General features: G+C 36.4%; 1 protein-coding gene across 1 annotated transcript; it reads left to right on the forward strand.

Annotated features, from left to right (window-relative positions):
- Positions 1 to 789: 789 nt before the first annotated feature.
- SH3GLB1 (SH3 domain containing GRB2 like, endophilin B1) lies at positions 790 to 23989 on the forward strand. The gene is made up of 9 exons (XM_026700274.2): positions 790 to 970; positions 8133 to 8274; positions 10169 to 10297; positions 10592 to 10725; positions 10975 to 11067; positions 17232 to 17321; positions 18050 to 18150; positions 20949 to 21183; positions 23513 to 23989. The coding sequence occupies exons 1-9, from the start codon at positions 899 to 901 to the stop codon at positions 23618 to 23620; spliced, it is 1104 nt and encodes a 367-aa protein (XP_026556059.1). The 5' UTR covers positions 790 to 898; the 3' UTR covers positions 23621 to 23989.
- Positions 23990 to 24307: the final 318 nt, after the last annotated feature.

Raw genomic sequence — 24307 nt, forward strand, 5'->3', positions numbered from 1 at the left:
TGATGATGCGTGAATCTATCTAAATATCTATCATCTATCTATCCATCCATCCATCCATCTATACACATACATACACATATATATGCATATATGCATATATACACACACATATGCATATATATACACATATGCCTGTGTATATGCATACACACCCATATATAATATACCTCTGTAGAGTGCAAAAATACCTTTTTATGAATTTACGATACCATTGTCGGAAACGCATATAAACAGGTAACCGTTGTTCAACGTTCAGAAAAAGGCACGTGCCAAGCAGTCACATACATTTATGACGCTTATTGTTAGCGTAGATATGCCTTCTGATCTTGCCTCCTGTTTTTAGGACTTAGGTTCCGTTTTCTGAAAAAGCATGCCCGGCGCTTGAAAAAAGGGCGCAAAACTCTCTCAAACCAAGCAGTAATTACCGAGGCAAGAAAAAACCAAAACCAAACCCACGTAGCTACTCCCTAAACGCCACCTCTCCAGAGATCAGTTACGTGACCGGCCGCTGTAATCTAATCTACACCGCAGCGGCTGAAAGAAAAGGATCACGCCCAGACTCCGAAGGACCTTCCCTTAAGATCCCCTTAGGAAGCTCGTCATCGGGGGGAGGTGGGTGTGTGTGTGTGGGGGGGAATGGGCGGAGCGTCCGTAGCAGCTGTGCCTTCTCCTTCTAGCTCTTGGTTCCGCCCACGAGCTGAATGCATCCAATTGGCTGCTGGTTTCGTAACTCCTGGCCAAGGCCCTGTTGCGGCTGGCACCACCCTTCTTACTGCCACCGCCGCCGCCGCCTTCGCCCGGCGCTTCCAAAGGGAGGAAGTGTGGTGGGCGGCAGGCCGCCGCCGCCACCTCATTCCCCCCCCCCTCCAACTCCCGAATTGGTCGGCTCCCGCTAAAGATGAATATTATGGATTTCAATATGAAGAAGCTGGCGGCTGACGCTGGCACGTTCCTCAGCCGAGCCGTACAGGTAAGGAGGGAAGAGCAGTGCCGAGGAAGCGAAGCCTCGTTTTTTCCCTTCCTGCCGAGCCTAGTCGTCCCTCTCAGAGAAGGGCCCGGGCGTTGGCCAGGCCGTTGCTGCACGCGCGAGACCCCACCCCTCTCTTCCCCCTTCCCCAACTGGCATAGAAGCCAGCTCCTCTGGCATTGGGGCAGCAACCGGTTGATCAGGAGCCAAATTAGGCCCAGTCCTCCTCCTCCTCCTCCTCCTGGCCCAGCTCTGCCGGGCTTCCTGCATACGCGGAGAAGGCAGAGGCGTGGATCATGGGGCGGGGGGAGAAAATGGGGGGCGGTGTTTTGGTGGCCCTCGCCCTACGGCTGTCCTCACCGCCTCCGGGGATCGGTGGGGAGCGCACCCGGGCTTTAAATGCCTGCCCTTCCGCAGCTCCAGCGCACAACGCAAACGTTTCTCTTTCCCGGCCTTCGCCCTTCCTCCCCCCGCCACTTTCTTTTATTCCGTTTCGGTTTGCCAGCCTCCTCCTCCGTCTCCTGGGGAGGGTTTTCCGAGGAAGGTAGGAAACGGAAGGAGGATGAAGACGGGGGAAAACTACCAATGGCCCAAGAGCCTGGACGACGTGTGAAGAGTTCAATGCTGGGACTTTCAGGATTGACAGAACAAAAATCTTTTTTTTTTTAACCCCAGCAACACATAGCTACGCTTTGAAATGTTCAAGCCTCTCATAATAATAGCAGCCAGGGCCTATGGTTTTGGAGACCCCCCAAAAAAGGGGGGGGGCGGTTAGACAGGTTGATGGAAGATTTTGAGAGGGCTGGGTGGGTGGTGACTTATATCAATAAGCTGCTTGCTCACCTTGTAAATCAAATGGTAAACTGATGTTTTCAGTACAGGCCTGGATTTGGGGGATGAAAATGTTGCCATTCATTCTGGCTGGAAGCTTTCAAAAGTGCATCCCCGCTGGTTACTTTGTGACACAAAATGCTGGACTAGATGGCCCTGCAGTTTGATCCAGCGAAGTTCTTGTGCCATGATTGTTTCACTTAAATTAGATTTCTGCAGACAAATGATTACAAGCCATTAGGCTAACTGCATGGGACTGTGGTGGCCTTTCTGGACACTAGAGTTCTGTAGTGTCATTTTTGGAAGAGTACAGTACAAGTAAAATAATAATATATATAAAAAAGCAAGTCCTCTTTCTTGCTCTCAGTGTGTCTCCCTTTATCACATTTCAAAAACAAAAATAAAGCATGTGCTCAGCTATTATTAGCTTAAGCGCAAGAGTAGCTTCGTACAACTGACTCTGCAAATTGAGAGTATGTTTAACTTTGCAAAAGGAAAATGCCTGTCTGCAAAGTTTTAGGGTGCCTGGTATATTATCAATTTTGTTGATTCCTTCTCATTCTAAAGAAAATGTAAGTCTATTCCTGTTAATGTACAGTATGGTGGTGAAAGAGAGGATCACTTTTTAAATATTTGCATTATTGGTGGATTAGATGAATTTGTGGCTTTATAGTATATTTTGTTCCTAACTACACTTACATCAGACTTCCTGTGTTGTGTAATTGTTGCCATAGCACAAAGTTACTGGAGATCTTTTAAGTTTTTCCAGTTAATAACAGGATGGCATTTCATTTCTTGGTAAAATTCTGTTAGTTGCATAATTGCCAATACAATTAGAACCATGTTAAACTTTTTTTTTCCTGCCCCACCCTTAAAGTACTATTAAATATTAATTTTAAACCACCCATTTGGTTTTTATGAAACATTTTCTGATCTCTTTTCTTAAGTATAAACTAATGAGGGAAGCAGGGTAATAGTAAAGTTTTCTTTTAGTTGCTGGTAACACCATGGCCACTATGTCTACGTAGTTTTCTGGGCACCAATAAGAATTGTTTGCCAATGCCTTCTGCCATGATTGATTTTCCAGTCTAGCCTATAGTTCCAGAGATTTTTAGAGGCTCCCTATCCTGGTCCTAAACAGAATTGATCTGCTTTATGTTTTGAGGTGAGCCTTCATTGGCTAAGTACTGTTTATTTATTGATAATATTTATAGTTAATTATGCAAATCTTGATTTAATTCATTATATGATATTAATAGTTATATATAGGGATAGAATAACAAAATGAAAATCATGCTGATGTCATAGTGGTGAACCCACCCCCCACCCCCATTTTGTGACATACCACTCCCTATATTGCCAGCACTTCATACCCAGGTCAATTTTATTCCAGCTTATGTTCAGCCCTGAATTTAGTTGGATTTGTTTTGTGGATATCCAACCCCTTAATTGTTTAATGTTTTATATTATTTTAACTTATTGCATATTGGTTTTTTATTTTGTTTGCTTTGACTTTGTACCTTGTCCAGAATTCCTTAGGAATAGCCTACGCTATGCATATTGTAAAGTAAATATGCTAAAAGAACATTTAAGACTAAGTCAACTCATTTCCAAAGTACCAAATATTTTGGCTGAATTTTTCACAACTAGGGAACAGTGTAGGGGAGAGAGAAAAGGTTGCCGCTTGAATACAGATGTCTTTATGTGAGGGATATCCCTAAAAATTCTCTTGCTGATGGCTTTGTGGTCTGTTTATAATCTTTAAATGGATATATAGAATAGAATTTCATGTTAGAAGTCTACTCCTATGGCCTCTTCTTTCTCCTTCCCATGGGGCCAATGCTAATAACTACCCTGTGGAATGGTTTTACACATTTCTTTTCATAATATATACTGTATTTTATTTACAATATTTAGATTGCAATGAACTCAGAAGAGAGAGGGAGGAAAACATGCAATATGCACAATGATGTTTGCTCAGCTGGTCTCTTGCTTTCTCCATTCAGGTCATCAACACTAATGGCCCTTTGCAAAATCTTCAAGTTTATTGTATTTTTTATTTAAATGCTATATTGAAAGCTGCTCAGAGATAAAGCAATACCAAGCAGATTGCTTTGCATATCCCAATCTCACTAGAGATCATCCACAAGCATCAACATACTACTAAAACTCTTGTGTGTGGTTGTAATCTTCAAGTGGATGAAACATAGGACACTGCTTTTTTAATCAACATACCTCAAATGGGATAATTTACACAGTGTGTACAAAATGTAGGACCCATGACTCCTGTAGGATTGACATTTTGTAAAGTTGTGGCCTCTGTTACACTCACCCATGGTCATGTGATTGTCATTTCCAATATTCCCTGTCAGCTTTCTACAAGGAAAGTCAATGAGGAAGTCAGAAGTCACTCTCATTGCTTTTCTGCCCTGCTCATGGTCATTCCGTTTCTCTGATTAGGTAAGGAAATATCTCTGAAATGATGACCCAATGAGTAACACATTGTTTTGTAATCTTGTGGCATACCTACCGTGTTTCTCATATAATAAAACCGGGTCTTATTTTTTTTTGAGCCCCCCAAAAATGGCTAGCCCATCTTTTTGGGGGTGACTTAATTCCCCCCCCCTTGCATCTTCGGGCGGGCGGGCAGCGATGGCTTGGAAGTTGACCTCGGCGTTGGTGGGTCAGTGCAGGCAGCACCATATCCGGGTGTGCAACAAAAGTACTTCCTAACGGCAAGCTCCCCCACCATTCCCCCTCATTTCGCATGTTTTAATATAGGCCTTAATTTGGGGTGGAGGGGCTTAATTTCATTTCATGCCTATAAAACATGCTGGGACTTCCTATTGGGGGAGGCCATATTGTTGGAGAAACAGGGTAGGTCTGAACTAAGAATGGGATTAGTTTAGAAAATCTATTTCCCCAGGAATTTCTGCAGCTGATCCCCCAACGTTGTCTCAAAAATTTTCCCAAGAAAGGGTTGGTTGAAGATTAGTCGATAGTTGTCCTGAATTTCCAGTCTGAGCCATCGTTTATTGAGGAAGAAGTATATCACCAACCTTCTCCTAAATGGGGGACATTGTTTACTCAAGGATGCACTTAGCAGTGTACCAACCCATCACTGACTCATGCCTTGGAGCCTTTTGCCAATCAGAAATTGAAAGGATCCAGATTACAGATGTCCTGTCCACATTCTTCAAGATAATTGCTAAAGATTAATATAAATAAAAGCTACATTTTTTTTGTACCCGTGTTTCTTAAATTACTTAACAGGCTACAGTACTTCCATGTACTTCCTCTATTTTAAGAACTACATTTCTTCCTTTGTAGTTTATTCATTGGTGCTGGAATGAGAACAAACAAAACTATCTTCTAATTAAGAGATCCTATGATGCTTGTCTTATGATGCTGACTTGTTCACTTTTATATGAAAAAAATTAACTCTTTCATTTTGCATTTTCTTGGCTACAAATAAATATAGTGTTGATCTGAGTTAAACTAGTTCAGTGGTTCCCAACCTTTTTTTCGCCCCGCACCCCTAAAGAAATTTCATTCGAACCTCGCACCCTCTGAAATAAATAATAAATAAAAATGCCAACATATAGCCAATATCCTATTATTTACCCGGACTTTTCTCGCTCCCCCTGGGTGAGGAACCCCAGGTTGGGAACCCCTGAACTAGTTAATAGAGGCTCCAATAATAGTAATACTGTTGTCAATTTATATGTTATCATGGTAGTATTATCATGAATTAGATATTTGGCTATCTACTTCTCTATTTTCTTCCATAATTACATGCAAAAGCTAATTGTACAGCTGGTCCATAAAATGTATATCGCATAGTCTTTTGAGATTATCTGCATAAATTCATATCTCTGTCAAGTAATATTCATTAATAAAAGTTGCATACTGGAGATTCTACCCAACATTCTGATGCAGTATTTCATTTACACATTGTATAACACCAAATACTTACCATATGGTAACTATAGCATATTTCTTAAGCATTCATGAAAGTTCACAAAGCAATAAAGCAATATTTAAAGGTATCTCTCAATCTCAAATTTTTGAGAGATTAATCATAAACTAAAACATAATAAACAGTTTGTTTTTGTTATTGGTATATTGATTAGAATGTCATATTTAGAGGCAATCTTCTGGAATATTTTGCTTTTTAGATTATTTTTATCCTTAATTACTTTTAAAGTAATTCAAGGTGGTGAACATACATAATATTTCTTCTTCCTCCTATTTTTTTCTACAACAATAACCCTGTGAGATAGATTGGACTGAGAGATAGAGACAGTACTAATTGGACCAAAGTCACCAGCTAGCTTTTATGCCTAACATAGACTAGAACTCACCATCTCCTGATTTCTAAGCCAAAACCTTAATTACTACAGCAAACTGTTCGGAAAATCAATAGTGATCAAGCTCCTGTTGTGAAAGAGATATAGGGATATGTATGCTATTCCATTTTAGTAAAAAAAGCTAGATCAACATACTTGAGCATTCACTAAATGTGAATCTAGTCCTTTAGGGAAAAAGAGTAGTTCTAATCTGAATAATTTGAACAATATCTACATAAACTACCAAAGTCATTCCAGGATAAACATTCAATTTACAGAATGCAAAAAAGATAACTAAATTGCTTTTAATTAATTTATTTAGTCATATAATTCCAGAGATAAAATATTTTACAATTACTGTAAAATTTATTATTTATTTATTCATCACCCATCTCTCTGTCAAGTGATTCTAGGTACAATGTTCCCAAAGTACTGATATTCTTAGGTGGAACTAAAACGATATTTGTTCTTTAGCATAAGCACATAATGGGGTGTCAAATGATAACCTAGCAAGGTCCCTTTCTGAAAACAGTCCTTAGAAATGAGCCACCAAAACATCTGCGTCCTACTTACAAACTAAACTGGAAAGATACCATGTGGTTAATGGTACTGAAAGCTGTTAAGAGATTTAGGGAAACTATTCCAGCTACACCCTGCCTGACCTTTTCTACATATCATCTGTCAGGCCGACAAAGATAGTTTGTGATAAATCAGATTGCAAAGGATAACAAATTTCAGGAATTGCACAGGCATCGCTTGCTTAAACATGTTACCGAAGGAAGGCTTTTTCATCGAGGATGCAAATCCTTAGTAGCCAATCATTATTTTTTCTTACATTATTGCCCCTTCCCCTCAAGTTCTGAAGCTGTGAGGAGGAAAATTTTCTTTAACACAGAATTTGAAAAACCCTACTGTACATAAGAGTGCCTACAACATATTGGTGGGAAAGAAAGGGATGCTCCATTATGCTGAGGCTGAAGCAAACAGCTTCTGGAATCAAGTAATATTTATCTCCAGGCTACCTGAGGCACCATCTTATCCAATGGGATTGGCTCGTCCCACCTGCAGAGGTTTATGAGAAGAACATTCTCTGCCGCACCTTCCCTCTGGAGCATCATATCCCCTCTGTGAGATCTGCACCCACCCCTTTGATCTTTCAGAAGGGCCTTAAAACCTGGTTCTCTAATTGGCCTGGGTCCTGGATGCGGGTGTGTCATTCTAGAGGTGGTTACTGGATTAGAAGATTTCACCACCATTTTATTGTATGCCTCTCTGTTATTGCTTTGTTAATTTTATTGTATTTATTACATTACTGTTTCAGTCTTTTATAATATTGTTTTATTGAATACAGAGAGATGGGTGATAAATAAATTCGATAAATAAAGTTAAATAAATATACCAATATAATTGGCAACTCTGGGAGCAAATTCTTGTCCTTTGTCTTCTGCTCCACTTTAAACATAATGGAAATACTTTGAAACCTGGAAACCCATTCATAAATCCATGTTATGAATCAGCAGAGTATGTATAATTGCTATTGTGCGTTTTTCCCTATTTGTTTTTTCTACTAAAGAGATAATTTAAAAGTTGAAAATGTTTTGAGTTCTCTTTTCCCTTCCCAGAGCAATAGATTGCTGCTGTGTTGTTTACTTTGGAAAACCATGCAAAAAATGAGTGTTGATTCTTGTCACATTGAAAGTCACATTGTATTAATACTTTTATATATCTGTCCTTTGAGTATAGACTAGTAAGATAGGACAACAGTTACAGAAAATGGTGTATATTGTATTTTAAAAGCCGTGCATGCCTATTTTAACATTCTAGCTAAATAAACCAGAAGAGAGGTTTTTTTTTACTAATATGAAGAATAAAAAATACTAAATGAGTAAATTGAGGCAAACTTTTGTATTTTTTTTTCTATTTTTGCTGATCAATATGTTTTGCTCATATCTTGAGAAGTGCTTTTGTTTATTTAATCAATGTAGTTTACAGAAGAGAAACTTGGGCAAGCAGAGAAGACAGAATTGGATGCTCACCTAGAAAATCTTTTGTGTAAGGCAGATTGTACAAAACAATGGACAGAAAAGATTATGAAACAGACAGAAGTGTTGTTGCAACCAAATCCAAGTAAGAGCAAAACTTTATTTCTCTTTTGTCATTAACTTATTTGCATTTTGATAAGTTCTACATGCATATATAATGTAACCTGAATTATTAACTTCAGAGAAACTAGCATGTAATTCTTCATGAACCCACATGTCATCTTTCAGTTGTTTTATTAGGTACAAATTATGCAATAATTACAGAACTTAAAATGTTAACTATAATGATAAGCTTACAATTTTGCAGAATAAATTGATTCAAAATTAAGACCAAACTTATAATTTCTTAAGTGATTAGGATGGAATAAAATTGATAGTATGACACTCTGAATGTCAGAGGTTCAAGGTTTATTGAACCAGAAATAATCAGCTGATTATTCAAAGTTCATGCTACTTTAATATCACTAAACTTAATTCAGTTCTACGGTTCTGAAAATTGATTTCTTAAAAGCCTTTCTTATTGCATTTACACCCCAGCTTTCATTGAGTACCTTAAGGCAGCATTTAGCACTCTTTCCTCTATCTATTCCTCACAGTATCAACCCTTTCAAACAGGTTGGGCTGAGAGAATATGATCAGACCAAAGTCAGCCTGTGAGCTTATATCATTGAGGAAGAACTTTAACCTGATCTTCTTCCTTCTCTTTCCTTGCCCTAGCCATCATATTGTACTGTCCTTCAGCAATAATTTATTTGATTATATTGTTCTTCTGGGTGCACAATGGCTCAGTGGTTAAAGACATTGAGCTTGTCAGCTGGAAAGCTTACAGTCTGGGTTTGAGACCGAGTGCTGCACGACGGGGTGAGCTCCCATCCTTGCCTCCTGCCCGCCTAGCAGTTTGAAAGTGTGTGAGTTGGTAAATAGGTACCACTTCAGTGGGGCGGTAATAGTGTTCCATGCACTTCGGCATATAGTCATGCTGGTCACATGACCATGAAAGAGTCTTTGGGCAACTCTGGCTCCTTCGGAGATGAGCACCGCCTCCTAGAGTTGGACATAATTAGACAGGGAAAACTTTTATGATTACCTTTATTATTATTACAAAATGTACAAGTTTGGTTGTATCTGTAGTCATCAAGTTACAATGGCAATTGGGGCCAGATTTCTATTGTTAAGTGATGTGATCATAAAGTATGTCATGTGACCAGATTGCTTAGCAATGACAGTCCCAGTTGCCATTGTAACCCAGGTTGTATAGATCATTAAATGGGAAGAGGTGGAAGTCCTAGGAAGGTAATGCAAGGTTGCCATGGTGGGGTCAGTGCAGGGTGTAATTGCTACACTGTAAATGTGTGGCTGGGGAGGGTGCTGCAAGTAGGCACTACAGAGTGAGGGTGGATGAAAAAATGGCAGGAGTGACTTTGATTTCCTGCCAGCTTCCCCATTCACTTTGTTTGTAGGAAGCTGGCAGGGAACATCAAAAATTGCAATCATGTAACAGGGCTCCAAATTGCAAGGCAGGCACCCAAGCATCCAGATCACATGACTCTTGGGATGCTTTCTCCAAGGATTGGTCACAAATCCCATTTGTTCAGTGCTGTAATAGCTGTGAATGATTGCTGAATGATTGGATGCAACCCGGTGTGAGCCTCCCAAGTAGACAAGACAGGAAATATGACAAGATGAATTAATTCTAATTTAACATAAGGCTATATTTACATAATTGGCAAGTTTGAAAGTACAAGTCTCCTGCTGTCTTTTTTTTTACCTCTGATAAATTAGTATGGATTTTATCAAAGTTTCTTTCTCTGTCTGTTACTCAGTTCTGGACTTTTCCTTTTAACTGAAATATGTTGCCTTTTCCTAGGCAACATATTTCTCCCCACCTCACTCCCCACCTCTTCCAAGCTCATTCTCACATTCCATTCCATCCAAGAATTACCTGTAATGAAGAAATGATATGTTTTATTTTTTGCCAGATGCTAGAATAGAAGAATTTGTTTATGAGAAACTGGATCGGAAAGCACCAAGTCGCCTGAATAATCCAGAACTACAGGGCCAGCATATGATTGATGCTGGAAATGAATTTGGCCCAGGAACAGCATATGGTAAGTTGCAGCTATTATTTTATATGACAGGAATGTCTGAAATGAAGTTAACTAGATACTAATTCTATGATGAACAATTTATCTTCGTTGTAAGTGTTCTATAATTTTACGTTTTGAAGCTATATGCTGGGTACTGAAAACAATATTTCGAACATACTATAAAAATTGTTGTAGTATTTAAATATGTAATAATACACAACTAAGGGTGTCTTTTGTCAACACTTCTAGATTAAATACCTGAACTGTAATTATGTCTATATTGCTACTTAAAGCATGCAATCAATTTTATTGCAGGAAATGCTCTTATTAAATGTGGAGAAACACAGAAAAGAATTGGAGCAGCAGACAGAGAACTAATACAGACCTCTGCAATAAATTTCCTTACACCTCTTAGAAATTTTATTGAAGGAGACTATAAAACAATTACTGTAAGTTATTAATATAATTTCTTAATGAAACTTGGAAGTAATTCTGAAAGCTCAAAGAAAGGATTTTTATTGTTGTAGTTGAGCATTTGGTATCATCATCAAGAAACGTAACACAATCTCTGATATGCAGCCTTCTGTGATATAAGAAGGAACAAGAAATTGAAATAGTTATGCTTTTTCATTTTTATGAAATAAAACTGAATCTTTTTTACATTTTGTCCCAAATAATAATGTTTCTTTTTTTTACAGAGAGAACGCAAACTATTACAAAATAAAAGGCTAGATTTGGATGCTGCCAAAACTCGACTGAAAAAGGCAAAAGTAGCAGAGGCTCGTGCTTTAGTAAGTAAGATCTGCTTCTTAAGAACTTCACAATACATAATTTTGTATTTAAATAGCATTTTGTCTCGGTTCTTCACAATTCAGATATTGCTGCTAATAGCAGAAAAGATAGAAGATTTTAAACTCATTTGATCTTTTATAATCATATATATCTTTGAAAAAAATCTGTCCAGGTTTTTGGAGTGCATAAAGTATTTATTTATATATTAGATTTTTTTCTCCCTCCTTTATTATTTTGAGTAACTCAAGGCAGTGACTATACCTCCCTCTTCCTATTTTTTTCTCACAACAACAACCCTTTGAGGTGGGTTGGGTATTGCAAGAGAAAATAGGAGCCAGCAAAACACTTCCACCAGCAGAATGCTTTAGCTGGATGAAATGCTTATTATGGATATTAGGAAACCTTTCATTTGCAGAACAGGAAGTCTGGATTCAGTCCTTTAAAAACAGTCACTGTAGGTTCTTATTTTTTTTAAAGTCATATAACAAGGCTAAAGGGTTTGTGGCTGTGAACATATTAGTAGAAGAACTTTGTTCCACTTAAGGTGAGACCTCTAGGAATTCAGACTGGTGTAAGAAAGACTATGAAATGTTACTTCCAAGTACTTAGTTTCAAGAACAGGAGAAATTTATATTGGCTTTACTTCTGAGATGTTCTGGCGAGAAAGAGCTGAATACAATACAGCAATGCTTGAATCATAATAACCAGGCTATGCAGAAAAAGCTGAAGATGATGCATTTACTAAACTGTTAACAGATACAGTGCATCAAAGGCACATAGGTAGATAAATATGTGACCACCTCCATCTAAAAAAGGGATACAATCACCATCCAGAATTGAAAACTATCATAAACTGATGAAAGCATTGTCCTGATTGTCTTCAGGTGTATGTTTGTGTATTAGATATACAAATATAATTATGCATTATTAAATATTGCCTACTTTCAAAATTTCATTTATAAAAACAAAAACTAAGAATATCCAAATGCTGCCAGAAAAAACCCTGCATTAATAAAAAAGTGTTAACTGAAAATACTCATCCAATTAAAAATACAGCATTGAGGGTCATTGTGGGTGGCCAGTATCATTACAGAATTGGGTGGTTTTATGCATTTTTAAATTAAATAAAAGCACAACACAACAAACCTGTCTTCTTGGCTTGTGGAAAGACATACTGTGTGTATATATGTGCATTTCAAATAAGAATTGTTAGCCTTTGCAGGCTTTCACTGTATCTGTGTGGCACCTTCCTTATAGGCTGTTTTTAAAGAAAAAAGCTGCTCTATTATATATGTATGTATTTATTTGTTTAGAGCAGCTGACAAACTAGGAAGAAATCATTTGTACTTCTCTTAATACAACTACTAGCAACTGTTAATTCAAATATATAGCAAAAATGGCTTAAACTGAAAAAAACAGATATTAGTGTTTTCCCCCTTAAGATTTTTGTGATGCTATAATGGCTTGTGTCTAAGTGAGTGTTAGGCAACATTTTTTATAACCAACAGCTACCATAATATTTTTAGGATATGGAGTGAATCCATATTATTACAGGTTGAAAGCTGAGAGAAAGCTTGAAGCTTTCTCTCTCTTTCCGTCTCTCTGTCTGTTTTTCTCTCTCTCCCCATCTCCCTCTCCGTACCTTCCTTTCTCCTCTATCTATCTATCTATCTATCTATCTATCTATCTATCTATCTATCTATCTATTTATCTATCTATCTCTTGTGCCCTAGCGCAAAATGAGAAGTAACCACTATCAGTTTTCAGCAATAAAAGAGATAGATTTGTAGAGCCACCCAGGAGACCGGATTTCCTGTCTCTGACCTAAATGATTGCAAAAGCCATGAGGCTTCCTGAGGGAGATCATGCTTAAAGAAAATACATTGAAAACCTTCTAATTATAGGTGGTTCTTGTTTAGCAACTACCTTATTTAGCGACTCTTTGCAGTTGCAGTGATGACATAAGAGTAACTTTATAATCAGTCCTTGAATTTGCAACTTTCATAGGTCTGTAAAGCAAAGTAAAGCTAAAGTCAGATCATTAGCACAATTGTGATTTCACTTAGCAACTACATTACTTAATGACTGGGTCGCCAGACCCAAATAAGTTCTGTTTGCTAAATGAGGACTATGTGTACTATCTAAGATGTGTAAGGCGTAAGTGATGATCTAATAGTACAGATAAAATGGTTTGGAGGTACTGAATTCTGTATATTGAAAAGCATTAAAAAATTATTCAAGAAGTGTCACTGCTCAGACAATATGTTTCTTATATCTTTGGCTCTACCTACTGATACTGCAAACTAATTAAATTGATCTACATTGCATTTTCTAGCTTTTTTCCACAATATAACATCATTTTATCTTTATACTTTAAGCAACTAAACCTGTCTCCAACTGATGAAAATAATATTATGGTAAATGTCTCTTACATGCTCAACCTGCTGCATGTAAAATGGCTGAAAGTATGTTGGCCTCTTGTCTTCATAACATTTCTTCAGGTGTTTCCTCTTGCTTTCCTGCTGATCAGTATTATTTATTTAGATGAAGAACCACATCAGTGACCATGTTGGTATACATACATACATAGGGCAGGTAGAGATATGTCTCAAAGAGAAGTTTGCTGATTGAAAAAAAAACTAATCATTTAAATAATTTTATTCTGTTTCTTCCAAGGTGCTGTATATATTTAGAAAATAATACATATGCATGCATGAATCCCCATTATATTATTAACCTTTAGGATGAGCAGCAGTATTTAGAGTAGTGGTCCCCAACCTTTCTGGCATCAGGGGCCAGTTTTGTGGAAGACAATTTTTCCACAGACTTGTGGGGGAGAAGGGATGGTTTCATGCACAACCTAGATCCCATGCATGCGCAGATAAAACTTTGCTAGCTTGCCCACTGCTAGTATGGCCTAGCATTCAACAAGCCACAGACTGGTACCTGGTCATGGCCTAGAGGTTGGGGACCCTTGATTTAGAGCATAGAAAATAGGTAAGAAAGAGTAAGCTAGAAAAGGTACAAGGTTAAAAAAAAGATATATTAGTAGTAGTAGTGTTAGTATTATTTGATTTAAATCCACCTCTGTAGGTAACTTAAGGCAGTGATATAATACTTGTTCCTTCTAATTTCCTCATAACAACAAGGTGAAGTGGTCTTGGCCAGAACCATTCATTATATGAGGAACTCATCAACTCCATCCTACACATTTCTTGATTTTCCTCTTCCCCATTCATTCTACTTTCATAAATTTCTGTTACATTTTCTATAACTAAATTACCTCGACATATTTATTTTATACTTGTTTATATAAATATATACATTTATATTCAATCCACTTTCACTAAGCACCCATTCATTTTTTATTGTTCTCTTATTTTACCACATATACTTCTTTAGTATTCCAGTCCCCCTGCATTCACATTTTATGTTTCTTCTGATATCTCCCAACTTTTACTTTCATCTAGCAATGTGGGCAAAAGCATGCTTGTATCAACAAACATTTATTCCTCACGTCAGACCTCGTACTTTTACTAATTAATTATTTAATAGAGGTGGGAGTCAAATAGAGGAATATTAAGATGTGCTTACAGAAAGACAGCAGATGGCATGTGGTCTGTTATGTGGGATGAATGTTTGCTGAAAGAAATGACAGTTTTTACATAAGAAATTGTTCATTCTTCTGAAATTTCAAATAACTTTAAAAGCTCTTTATTCACAAGTTTGATATCTTTTAAGGCCTTGTGAAAATATTTTGACTCATCTCAATACTACAATAGAAGCTTTTGATGCATATATAATTTCACAGGAATCTTTTAGAACAGAATTACACTACTTAAAATGCAATACTAAGCATTAAAAAACATAATACTATAATTGTGAGTGCTAGCAATTTGAATATTGTATTGTCTTTAATGCATAAATATAACAAAATAAGTGGGTCCTTTTTGGTATCCATTGGGTTGGTCTAAATTATTGAAATGTCAAAGGCAGGCTTGAATAGCAAGAGAAATCACTTCTGTTTCCATTATTGTTTGTAGTAGTGGTATTTTGAATAGATTTGGCTTATATAAGCCATTTTTCAAAATAAATGTCATCCATCTTGTCATAATTCTGTCAATAGCTGTTTAGATTGTATTCTTTTTGTTGCTTTCAAAGATATAGGGTATCTTTGAAACAGTTAGGTAACAGTTAGGATTATTCTTTTGACACATTTAATTCATTGGATCCAGAAGTTTATAAGGGGGAACATTACTCATGAGAAATGAGGAATTTTCTCTCTATGTATGTACAAACCTCCTACTCTATGTCCTACTTCACCTTTAAAATATTGAACATTATGGAGGAGTCAAGAGACATCTGGCAAGAAAGAAAGTAAATCTCCACTGAATCAAAGCTCAAAAGGACCTTTCTAGAAAAGACACCCTGGATCCAAATACTGAACGTCTATTTAAAAAATACCCTTATTTGTTTCAAGTTTTAAGCTGCTGACAGAATGTTGAAGATCCCCGTTTCCACATTTTCCTTTCCTACAAATTGTTTTTAAACACCACGAGGAAAATTATTGCGTAAAGGTCTTATCTGGCAGTAAAAGCATAATAATATATGTATATTATAAATAAGGATAATGATGATAATAATTTTGGAAAATCATCCTGTAAGAATCTACATAGTAATAGGACTATCAACTATAACAGTATTCAGCAGATTGAACTTCAACTGATATCAAGCTATGGTCATTATATTATAAAATAAATCCATGAAATGATCATTAATTCATATCAGGAGAAAAATGAACTATGAGGAAAACATAGCAATATAAATTCTTATTGTTTCTTTACATTTTTATGCTTACAAGATATGGGCAGAGGAAGTGACGAAAGTAAGTACTCCTAAGTGAAAGTGTTGATTAAGAAATAATGCTGAATTGCTGATGTCGAGAGATAAATATTATTGTTTAATTCAACAGTCAATGGTGTGGTCAGGGCAAAATGATAAACAATTATAAAAAAAATTCCAAACATATATGAATTCCATAGCACATGGTAATTTTGATTTGTTGCATGGGATAAGAACTTGCTTGATTAGTGAGCTTCAGTCTCCAATTCTATATTTGAAATGTATTCAATACTACTTCTCACTGGAACTACATAGCCTTGTTTGGGCACTCATTTGTTTTGAGAGTTTAAAATGGAAAGGGAATGGGACATGTAGACAACCTTGTTGCCAATATTTTCCCAAATTGTACCTTCTTACAGGTAATCTAAAAGAAACATGTATAGAGGCACTCATTTAAACATGAATATCTCTGTCAGGGTGATTTAGGACTATGTTACATTGAATTGGAATATACTGTAGCTGTTTTTCAGAACTCAGTTCCTGAATTATTTTCTTCTTTTTTTTTAATTTTCAAACAAACTTTATTTACAAAGATTAAAAACATACAAGTTTAAAAAATACAAAAACAATAATGTGTATAATAACACATTTTATTTGTTATCGAATTCAATAGTCCTAATAATCATTACTAAATGATACTTATCGCATTTTCATTTACTATTACATGTGAGTCACTAACTGACTCACAATACTCATTTTCTTGTTGATTTATAACTATTATTTAATTGGAAATACATTCATATTATTTAATTAATGAATAAGAAGATATAGTAAATATATAATAGTAATAAAGTAAGAGAAAAAGAGATTTAAAACCTTTGTTATTCTTATGTATTTCATATAATCCATGTAATAAAATTTGTTTCTTGGGTTCATTTACATATTTTCCCCTTCTTATCTACCCAGATGTACCATTTATCCCATATTCTGTAATAGTCTGTATCCTCCTTCCCATTAATTTTGAGAGTGAGTCTCTCCAATTGGGCACACTCATACATTTTTGAATGGCAACATGTATCAGTGAATTATTTTCAATATAGTTTCGCTGAAAATGTTTTTTAAAAAAACTTTTTTGTCAATATAGCCTTTAGACTTGTAATAGGTTTGCTTCAAGACAAAAACAAAATGCTTAGGTATTTTGGGAGCTGGCTGTTCAGTCCAATGAAGGACCACCATTTATTGAACAATGGGTTATATTTTGCCCACAGCATAAGTAAATTTGTGTTATCAATACTCTGAAAAGTTGTAATATGTTTTTCAGTCTGAACAGGAAGTACGGATAGCCCAAAGTGAGTTTGACCGGCAAGCAGAAATTACTCGACTTCTGTTGGAAGGGATCAACAGTACACATGTAAGTACACATGTAAGATAGTTTTGCTTAATTGTTAAGGGTAAGAAAATAAAAAACAATTATAACTAAATGTTAAGATTATATCCTTGTCACTCCTTTAACTCTTCCAGATCATCTGCTACAGTAAGACTATGGTAAATAAAATACGCTGTACAATTTCTAAAGATACGAGTTTTTCCCTTTGCCCCATTTAAAATGAAAATCTGCAGTTTAAGTCCAGAGTCTTTGTTTAGTGACCACTCATTCGGCATCCATTTTAAGTTACAACAGTGCGGAACTACCGGTAGTGGGACATTACAGGTGGTTTTCAAAGTTCCAATCATTGCGGAGTCTTCATGGTCATATGATTTATGATTAGGGTTTTGGATGACTGGCACACAATTACAACAATTGCAGAGTGCAGCATCATGTGATCGTCATTTGCGATCACTTAACAACAATAGGAAATGCTGCCACTGCATGGTAAGTTGATATGGTCATATGATATCATATTCTGACTCTATATCTTAGCAGTGGACCTGTTAGTCCCAATTACTGTCATTAACAAAGAACCACTACATTAGTGGTTATCCTATGTTAATTGTCTTATTTGTAAAATTTACCAATTTCATGTCTGATAAAGGAAATCCTTAAAACATTAATTTCCCCATATTCTTCAAATTAACATATTTTTAAATGATGGAAACATCCTGTAATTTTGTTAATATTTATGTTTTATTGTATCATAGGCACATCATCTTCGTTGTTTAAATGATTTTGTGGAAGCTCAGCTGACTTACTATGCACAATGTTACCAGTATATGTTGGACCTTCAGAAACAGCTTGGAAGGTAACAAAATAATCAAATATTTAGTTGTGTGTCTAAACTAAAGAGATAAAATTAAATAGAATTGGCAGGTTTTTAAAAATCTTGCTAAGTGACTATTCAGATTTCACAATAGTGCAAATCCTTGAGAATATCTTTCTGGAAAATTTCTGTTCCCATAACATCAAAGTTCAGTATTTGATCATTATAGGATTTAATTGCATACTTTTTCTCTGAAGCAAAGACAAGGGTTTTTTGGAGTTTGTATGACTAGTCATCCAGGACAGTTTGAATCGAATATTTTGTAGCTTGTATAATTTTGTTATTTGAAAGTGTGATACAACTTCCAGTTTGAGCTTCTTCGGCAACAGACCGAAATCCGCAATCTTGCGTGGTTTCTATTCGTGCTCACCACTGGAGCGCCCTGAGCCGGCTGGATTTGGGGCTAAGTGATCCTGTAGAGGTAGTGAAGAGGAGGGAGACCACTAGCAGGGTCGAGGAGAGCAGCATCTCTCCTCCTCAGCTGGCCATTACTCCCTTTCCTGAAGGCGGTTGCAGCAGTGGTCAGAAATGGCCACCTCAAAGAAGAACTCAACCAGAAAAGAATGTGCAGGTGGAAGATAAGAAGAGAAAGTTTTGGTTGACTGGGTTAAACTGAAAAAGCAACAACGTAAGGTACTCTGGAATTTGAACTATAAAAAATAACATTGTTCCCAAAGAAGACTTTGAAGCAGCGAAGGAGAGAAGGAAGGGAAAGGATTTGGCTTTTTTTTCTTCCCTTCCTTATACTGACAGCTAAGAGATTTAAGTAAGAAATTGACAAAAATCCACTTTGACATCAATAGGCATTTAAGCTGAAAATAAAATGTCAAAGGATTAATAAAGACTTTTGGATACTCAAAAATCTTTAAAAGCAGGAAAGGAGAGAAAAGGAAAGAATAAAAGGGCGAGATCTGGAAAAATGGAGGAGACTGCCTGGAACTAAAAGGAACTTACAGTGAAACCTTAACAGGATTCCTAAAAGATACATTCTAACTGAAACTTTGTAACAAAATAATAGAACCCCAGGAAAAAAGAAGCAAGAAGAAACAGTTTTGGATTATTTGGATTACTTGGTGATTTTTGGATTTTTGGCTATTGGATTTAAATGACTAAAATCAATCAGGTGGTTGTTTAAAAGTGTTTAAAATGGCATCACTTTTAGAAGAACTAATAATCAAACTTAAAAAATAAAAAGATGCACAAGAAGGAAGAGTTTCTTTTGGCTTCATATTTCAATTTTTAGAAATGGAGATCTGGAACTATGAGAAACAAGAAGAAATGCTTGTAGAACAAGAAGGTTGGGACAAAGAAGAAGCCATCTTTAACGATCAAGTAATTTTATGTGGGAAAAAAAAGTAAAGGGGGGAAAGAGAGTGAAAAGTTTAAGATTTGAAAAAACAACCCCCCAAAAGAATAGTATGAAAAATAATTACAATATTAGGAAGCAACAGAAGAGAGGATCACAGAAGAGAGAATTAGAAGTAGAGAGACAAGAGGGCAAAAAGGGGAGGGAGAAGAAGAGGGTGAAGAAGGAAAGGAAAAGAAGTTATAAAAGACAGAAACAAGATATAGAGAAACAGGGAAAATGTATAAGGATTGAAAGTATAAGCCTATTTAGAGATAATGGGTGAAAATTTAATTGAAAAAGGGATTCTGCAAAGGTAGTATTATTATATTAGAAACAAATAATTTTAGAAAATATGAAACAATGTATGATTAAAATGATGGATAAAATACTTATTGTAATATAGTGGAATGTTAATAAATAAATGAAATAAAGTGAATGAGAGAATGAAATTAGGAAAGGATGGGAACATTTTAATTATTAATGATTTGTAAAAATATAAGTGAAGAGAAATATGGAAAAAAAAGAATTAATTTTGGAAAGTTTATAAGTGTTCACAAGGAAGTATGATATTCAATTGAAAAGAAATGTTAAAGATGTTAAATTCTAACTAATATTAATGATAGAATTGAATTGGAATGGAATGAGTGTTTTATTTACTATTCTTTTGTGTGTGTGTGTGTGTATGTACGTACGTATGTATGGTATTCAGCTTTGTTCGGGTATTTTCCCACGTCATTATAGTTGTGCTTTTAAAGTTGTAGCTACAACTTTAAAAGCACAACTATAATGACGTGGGAAAATACTCGAACAAAGCTGAATACCATACATGTAAGTACCCGCGAAAACCTAAGAATATGAATATATATAAAGAATAGTGTGTATTTTAAGAATGTACCAAGCAGAATTTGGCTGGAAGTTATGTACCATATTGAATGTTATAATTTTAAAGGCATAAATTGAAGTTTAAATAAGGGTTGAAAGGATAAAATTAAAAGATATAAAGGTGTCATACTCCAATTGGTAACTACAGGGGAAAATTTGTTTAATGAGAAAAGGTAATTGAACTTGAAACAGGACAGACAAAAGTATAAATATGATGATTGGAAAGACATTGAAACTTAGAAAAAGATATATAATTGAATTTAGATATGAGATAATTAAAAATAAAGTTGAGAAAACCAAGGGAGGGGAAAAATTATGGAGAAAATGTTAAAATAGTAATAAGATATGGAACAGAACATAAAGATGAATATGAAATTGAGTTTGTGTCTGTATGAAGAAGTGATAACCCGGGATCATGCTATTCTCAAAAAAAGATGTTTTATTTGTATTATGTTTTTGTGAAAACCCAAATAAAATTTATATTAAAAAAAAGAAAGTATGTTACAACACTCATGTTTATATGTAATAATTTTATGTTAATTCTTTATAGCTTTCCAGCTACGGTCCTTGCCAACAATAACCAGTCATCTTCAACCTGTGCTCCAAGTAGTTCTTCTAGTAATATGTCCTCAACTACTGTTACACCCTCACTATCTTCAATAAGCAGTGCAGTAGCTTCTACAAGCTTTGGTGAATTGAAGCCCTCAAGTGGTAGTAGAAAAGCCAGAGTACTTTATGATTATGATGCTGCAAACAGCAGTGAATTATCACTACTTGCAGATGAGGTACTCCTTTGCTATTTTTAAATAAAAGTAAATATTTTGTGTAAGTATGATATATCTGCCTTTTGTCTTGGAACAATTGCAGTGCGATCTGGATTTGAATGATATTACCATAATGCCTTTGCCTTGGTCAGGTTACTGTGTGTTCTCTTCTCTGTGGCTGCGAGAGTCCAGATAGAGTGGGAAGGCTCTTGTCCTCGCTGATTGGACTGAGTCTGCCTAACTGAGACTGCCACGCCCTAGTTTTCGACTCAGTCCCAGCTAGGACGGACATGAGAGTTGGAACTCCACTTCTAAATAAAGAAGTGGAGGTTTTTGCTTAAAAAAAGGAAGAAACAAACCACAGCTAAGAGCCACAGACCCTTTTTGCTCATGGTAATTGCCCCTTACTTTGCAGGTATTGTAACCCCATATTAGTCTGTCCAATATGGATTCTATGAAGTTTCAGGTGGACCTTAGATTTTTATCCCAAGGATCTGATGGATGGTTTAATTGTAGCCTTGGTTATTGTCTGGAATGGGCTGGATTGTTCCTTTGTAACGTCTTACTGTCCCTTTATCTGGAAGGGCTCCTTTTTTTTTTTTCTAGGAGATTAAAGGCTAAAACATTGTTGGAAGAGGACAGAGAGTAAATCTGACCAAGCATGAGTAAGAGCTATATCTGGGATTCCATCATGGCAATAAGGGTGACAAAACATGTTATTTTTTTGCCCTTGTTATGGCTACAGTTAAGCCACCCAACATCTTTCTTTAAAGTGAGTTGTTTCTTGCTGGGAAAATATGAGCCATTGAATTATTTGGAGGGTGGTGTGAGGAATTGCATCTGGCAGGTAAAGTTGTTTAGATTCACTCAGAAGTGGACTCTTAACTGGATAAGCTTACCAAGGTGAAAGAAACAAGGACCGGTGTTGTTTTTCTGGAGTGAGTTTGTCTCGTAACTCTTGTGAAAAGAGAATGGGTCTTCAAGGCTGTCAACCTGTCCACTTGTTAATTAGATCCATGCTCCACCTAAATAGTGAACACTGCCCAGGGATATCCTTGTGATAATATCAGCTTTATTCAGAGGGAATGGCACCATTTTCATTGAAGGTAGCATGTCCTCAAAAATCCTTTGCTGGATCCAACAATTCTGGATATTTTTTCATCTGATGTTTAGGTTTTCTACTCTGGGAACATCGTTTAGAACTTTAAGTTACAGCTTCAAGGGCTGTGGCAGATTTGGATTATCTAGAGCCCTTTCAGTCACATTTGAGACCAGGACTTAGTATTGAGATGGCATTGGTTGTGCTTGTTGATGACATTTGGCAAAAATCAGGGTGGAGTAGTACAATGATGTGGTTCTCCTTGATTTCCTGACAACTTTCTATACCATCAACCATGGGATCCTTCTTGATACCATGCGATTATTAGTAGTGGGAGGTTTAGCATCTGTGGTTCTTTCTCTGTGGTCAAGTCCAGTTGGTGTTAGCAGATGTGTGGGAGAAATCAAGGCAAAGACCCTGATATAGGACGTGAGGTGCCTCCTATTGCACATTGGATGAGTTTATCCATCAGTTTGGTGTCCATTCATACATGTTAAGTAGAAGAGCTTAGGCTGTCAAAATCTTAGGCTGTGCGGTTCTGGCTGAAGAGGAATAGCTCAACCTCATCCTGACAAGACTAAGTGGCTGTGGTATTTTGACTACCCTGATCTGAAGATGTTCTATCTAATGCCAGACAAAGTTACATTTTTCCAGTCAGGACTGATGTGCAATTAGAGGGAGTTTTGGATTCATGGCTCCTACATGAGGATCAGGTGGTCACTGTGGCCTGGGAGATTTTTGTACAAAGTCCTCTACTGTGCCATTTGGCACCTATGCCTGGATTGGGAGGCCCTTGAGATAGTCAATCATGCTTTGGTTTGCAGTGTGCCACACAGAAAGTGAGCTGGTTTGACATGTAGTGGCACAAGCAGTTATGGGTATGCCATTTATGCCCATGTAACCTCTCTGCTACATGAACTGAATTACCAGTCTTCCAGGTACATTCAGTATTTCTTTGACACCTATGAAGCTGTTCATAGAATGGGACCTGGTTATCTGAAGTCTGTCTTCCATAGTTACTGCCCACCTTAAATGATCTGGGAGAGTTGGAATTTTGTCCTTCCCTCAATTAAACAGCGTCATCTGGAATGATCCAGGAAATGGGTTTTCTCTTGTCACAGTACTTGCAACTCTTACTTTTGATATCGCCTAAAATACCTTGTTTTATTCTGCTTGCCAGTCAGAATTATGTTGGAGTAAGGGGACGTAGAGTTTACATATGTAAATAAATGTTTTCTTTATTGTTTCTAGGTGATAACAGTATACAGTGTCCCTGGCATGGATTCAGACTGGTTGATGGGTGAACGAGGAAATCAAAAAGGCAAAGTGCCTATTACTTACTTAGAACTGTTAAACTGAGTGGTTGGCTTGTATAAAGACTGTCAGTTATGGTGAGATCATATTTATATGCAATTTAACTTTATATAAACCAGATTTAAGTGTCTTCCATGTTAATGTCTTAATGGATGAGAGTAATGAGCATTAGAAATGGGCATTTCTTGCCAGTATTGTTGCATGGTAGATACTGTTTTGAGAACTAAGTTGTTTAAGGGCTTTTTGCTTTATGTGCCAAAATTGTTTCCTACATAACTTTGTTTCTATTGGAATTTTCTCTTAATAACAGTTTTCTGCTTTTGAGTACTCTGAACCTGAAAGCAGGGAAAACAGTTTTCTACAGAACTTTTCATAATGACAAGCCTCTTCACAATAATAAATTGTTGAAAAATTGTTGCCTTTTTTTTCCCTTGGCAGAACTGAAGTTGTAACTTTTAAAGGTCTATAACTCTACTTTTGTGCAACAAAACACTATGGCCTTAAATAAAAGTCTTCATAACAAGGTAATGTTGGGGTAGACATTGGGTTACTACAGGACAATGTCTATGGGATATTCTTTGCTTATTCTCCCACTTCCACACAATGCTCAGGTTTAATAGCATTGCTTATTAATACAAGCATCTTGGTCAATTGTTGATTGGATTACAAATGTCACCACTGTTAGTCACCTTGAATACAAAAAGAAAGGAATAACACCAAGATAATCAGAAT

Source organism: Pseudonaja textilis, chromosome 3 (genome assembly GCF_049901715.1).
Source record: "Pseudonaja textilis isolate UNSWEBS1 chromosome 3, rPseTex1.2, whole genome shotgun sequence".
NCBI lineage: Eukaryota > Metazoa > Chordata > Lepidosauria > Squamata > Elapidae > Pseudonaja > Pseudonaja textilis.

Bases quoted from the DNA above. Each gene is read 5' to 3' on its own strand.
- SH3GLB1 (XM_026700274.2), top strand. From the start codon at position 899: ATGAATATTATGGATTTCAATATGAAGAAGCTGGCGGCTGACGCTGGC. The intron at 971-8,132 runs GTAAGGAGGGAA...TAATCAATGTAG, and splicing joins TCCTCAGCCGAGCCGTACAG to TTTACAGAAGAGAAACTTGG. The intron at 10,726-10,974 runs GTAAGTTATTAA...TTTTTTTTACAG, and splicing joins GAGACTATAAAACAATTACT to AGAGAACGCAAACTATTACA.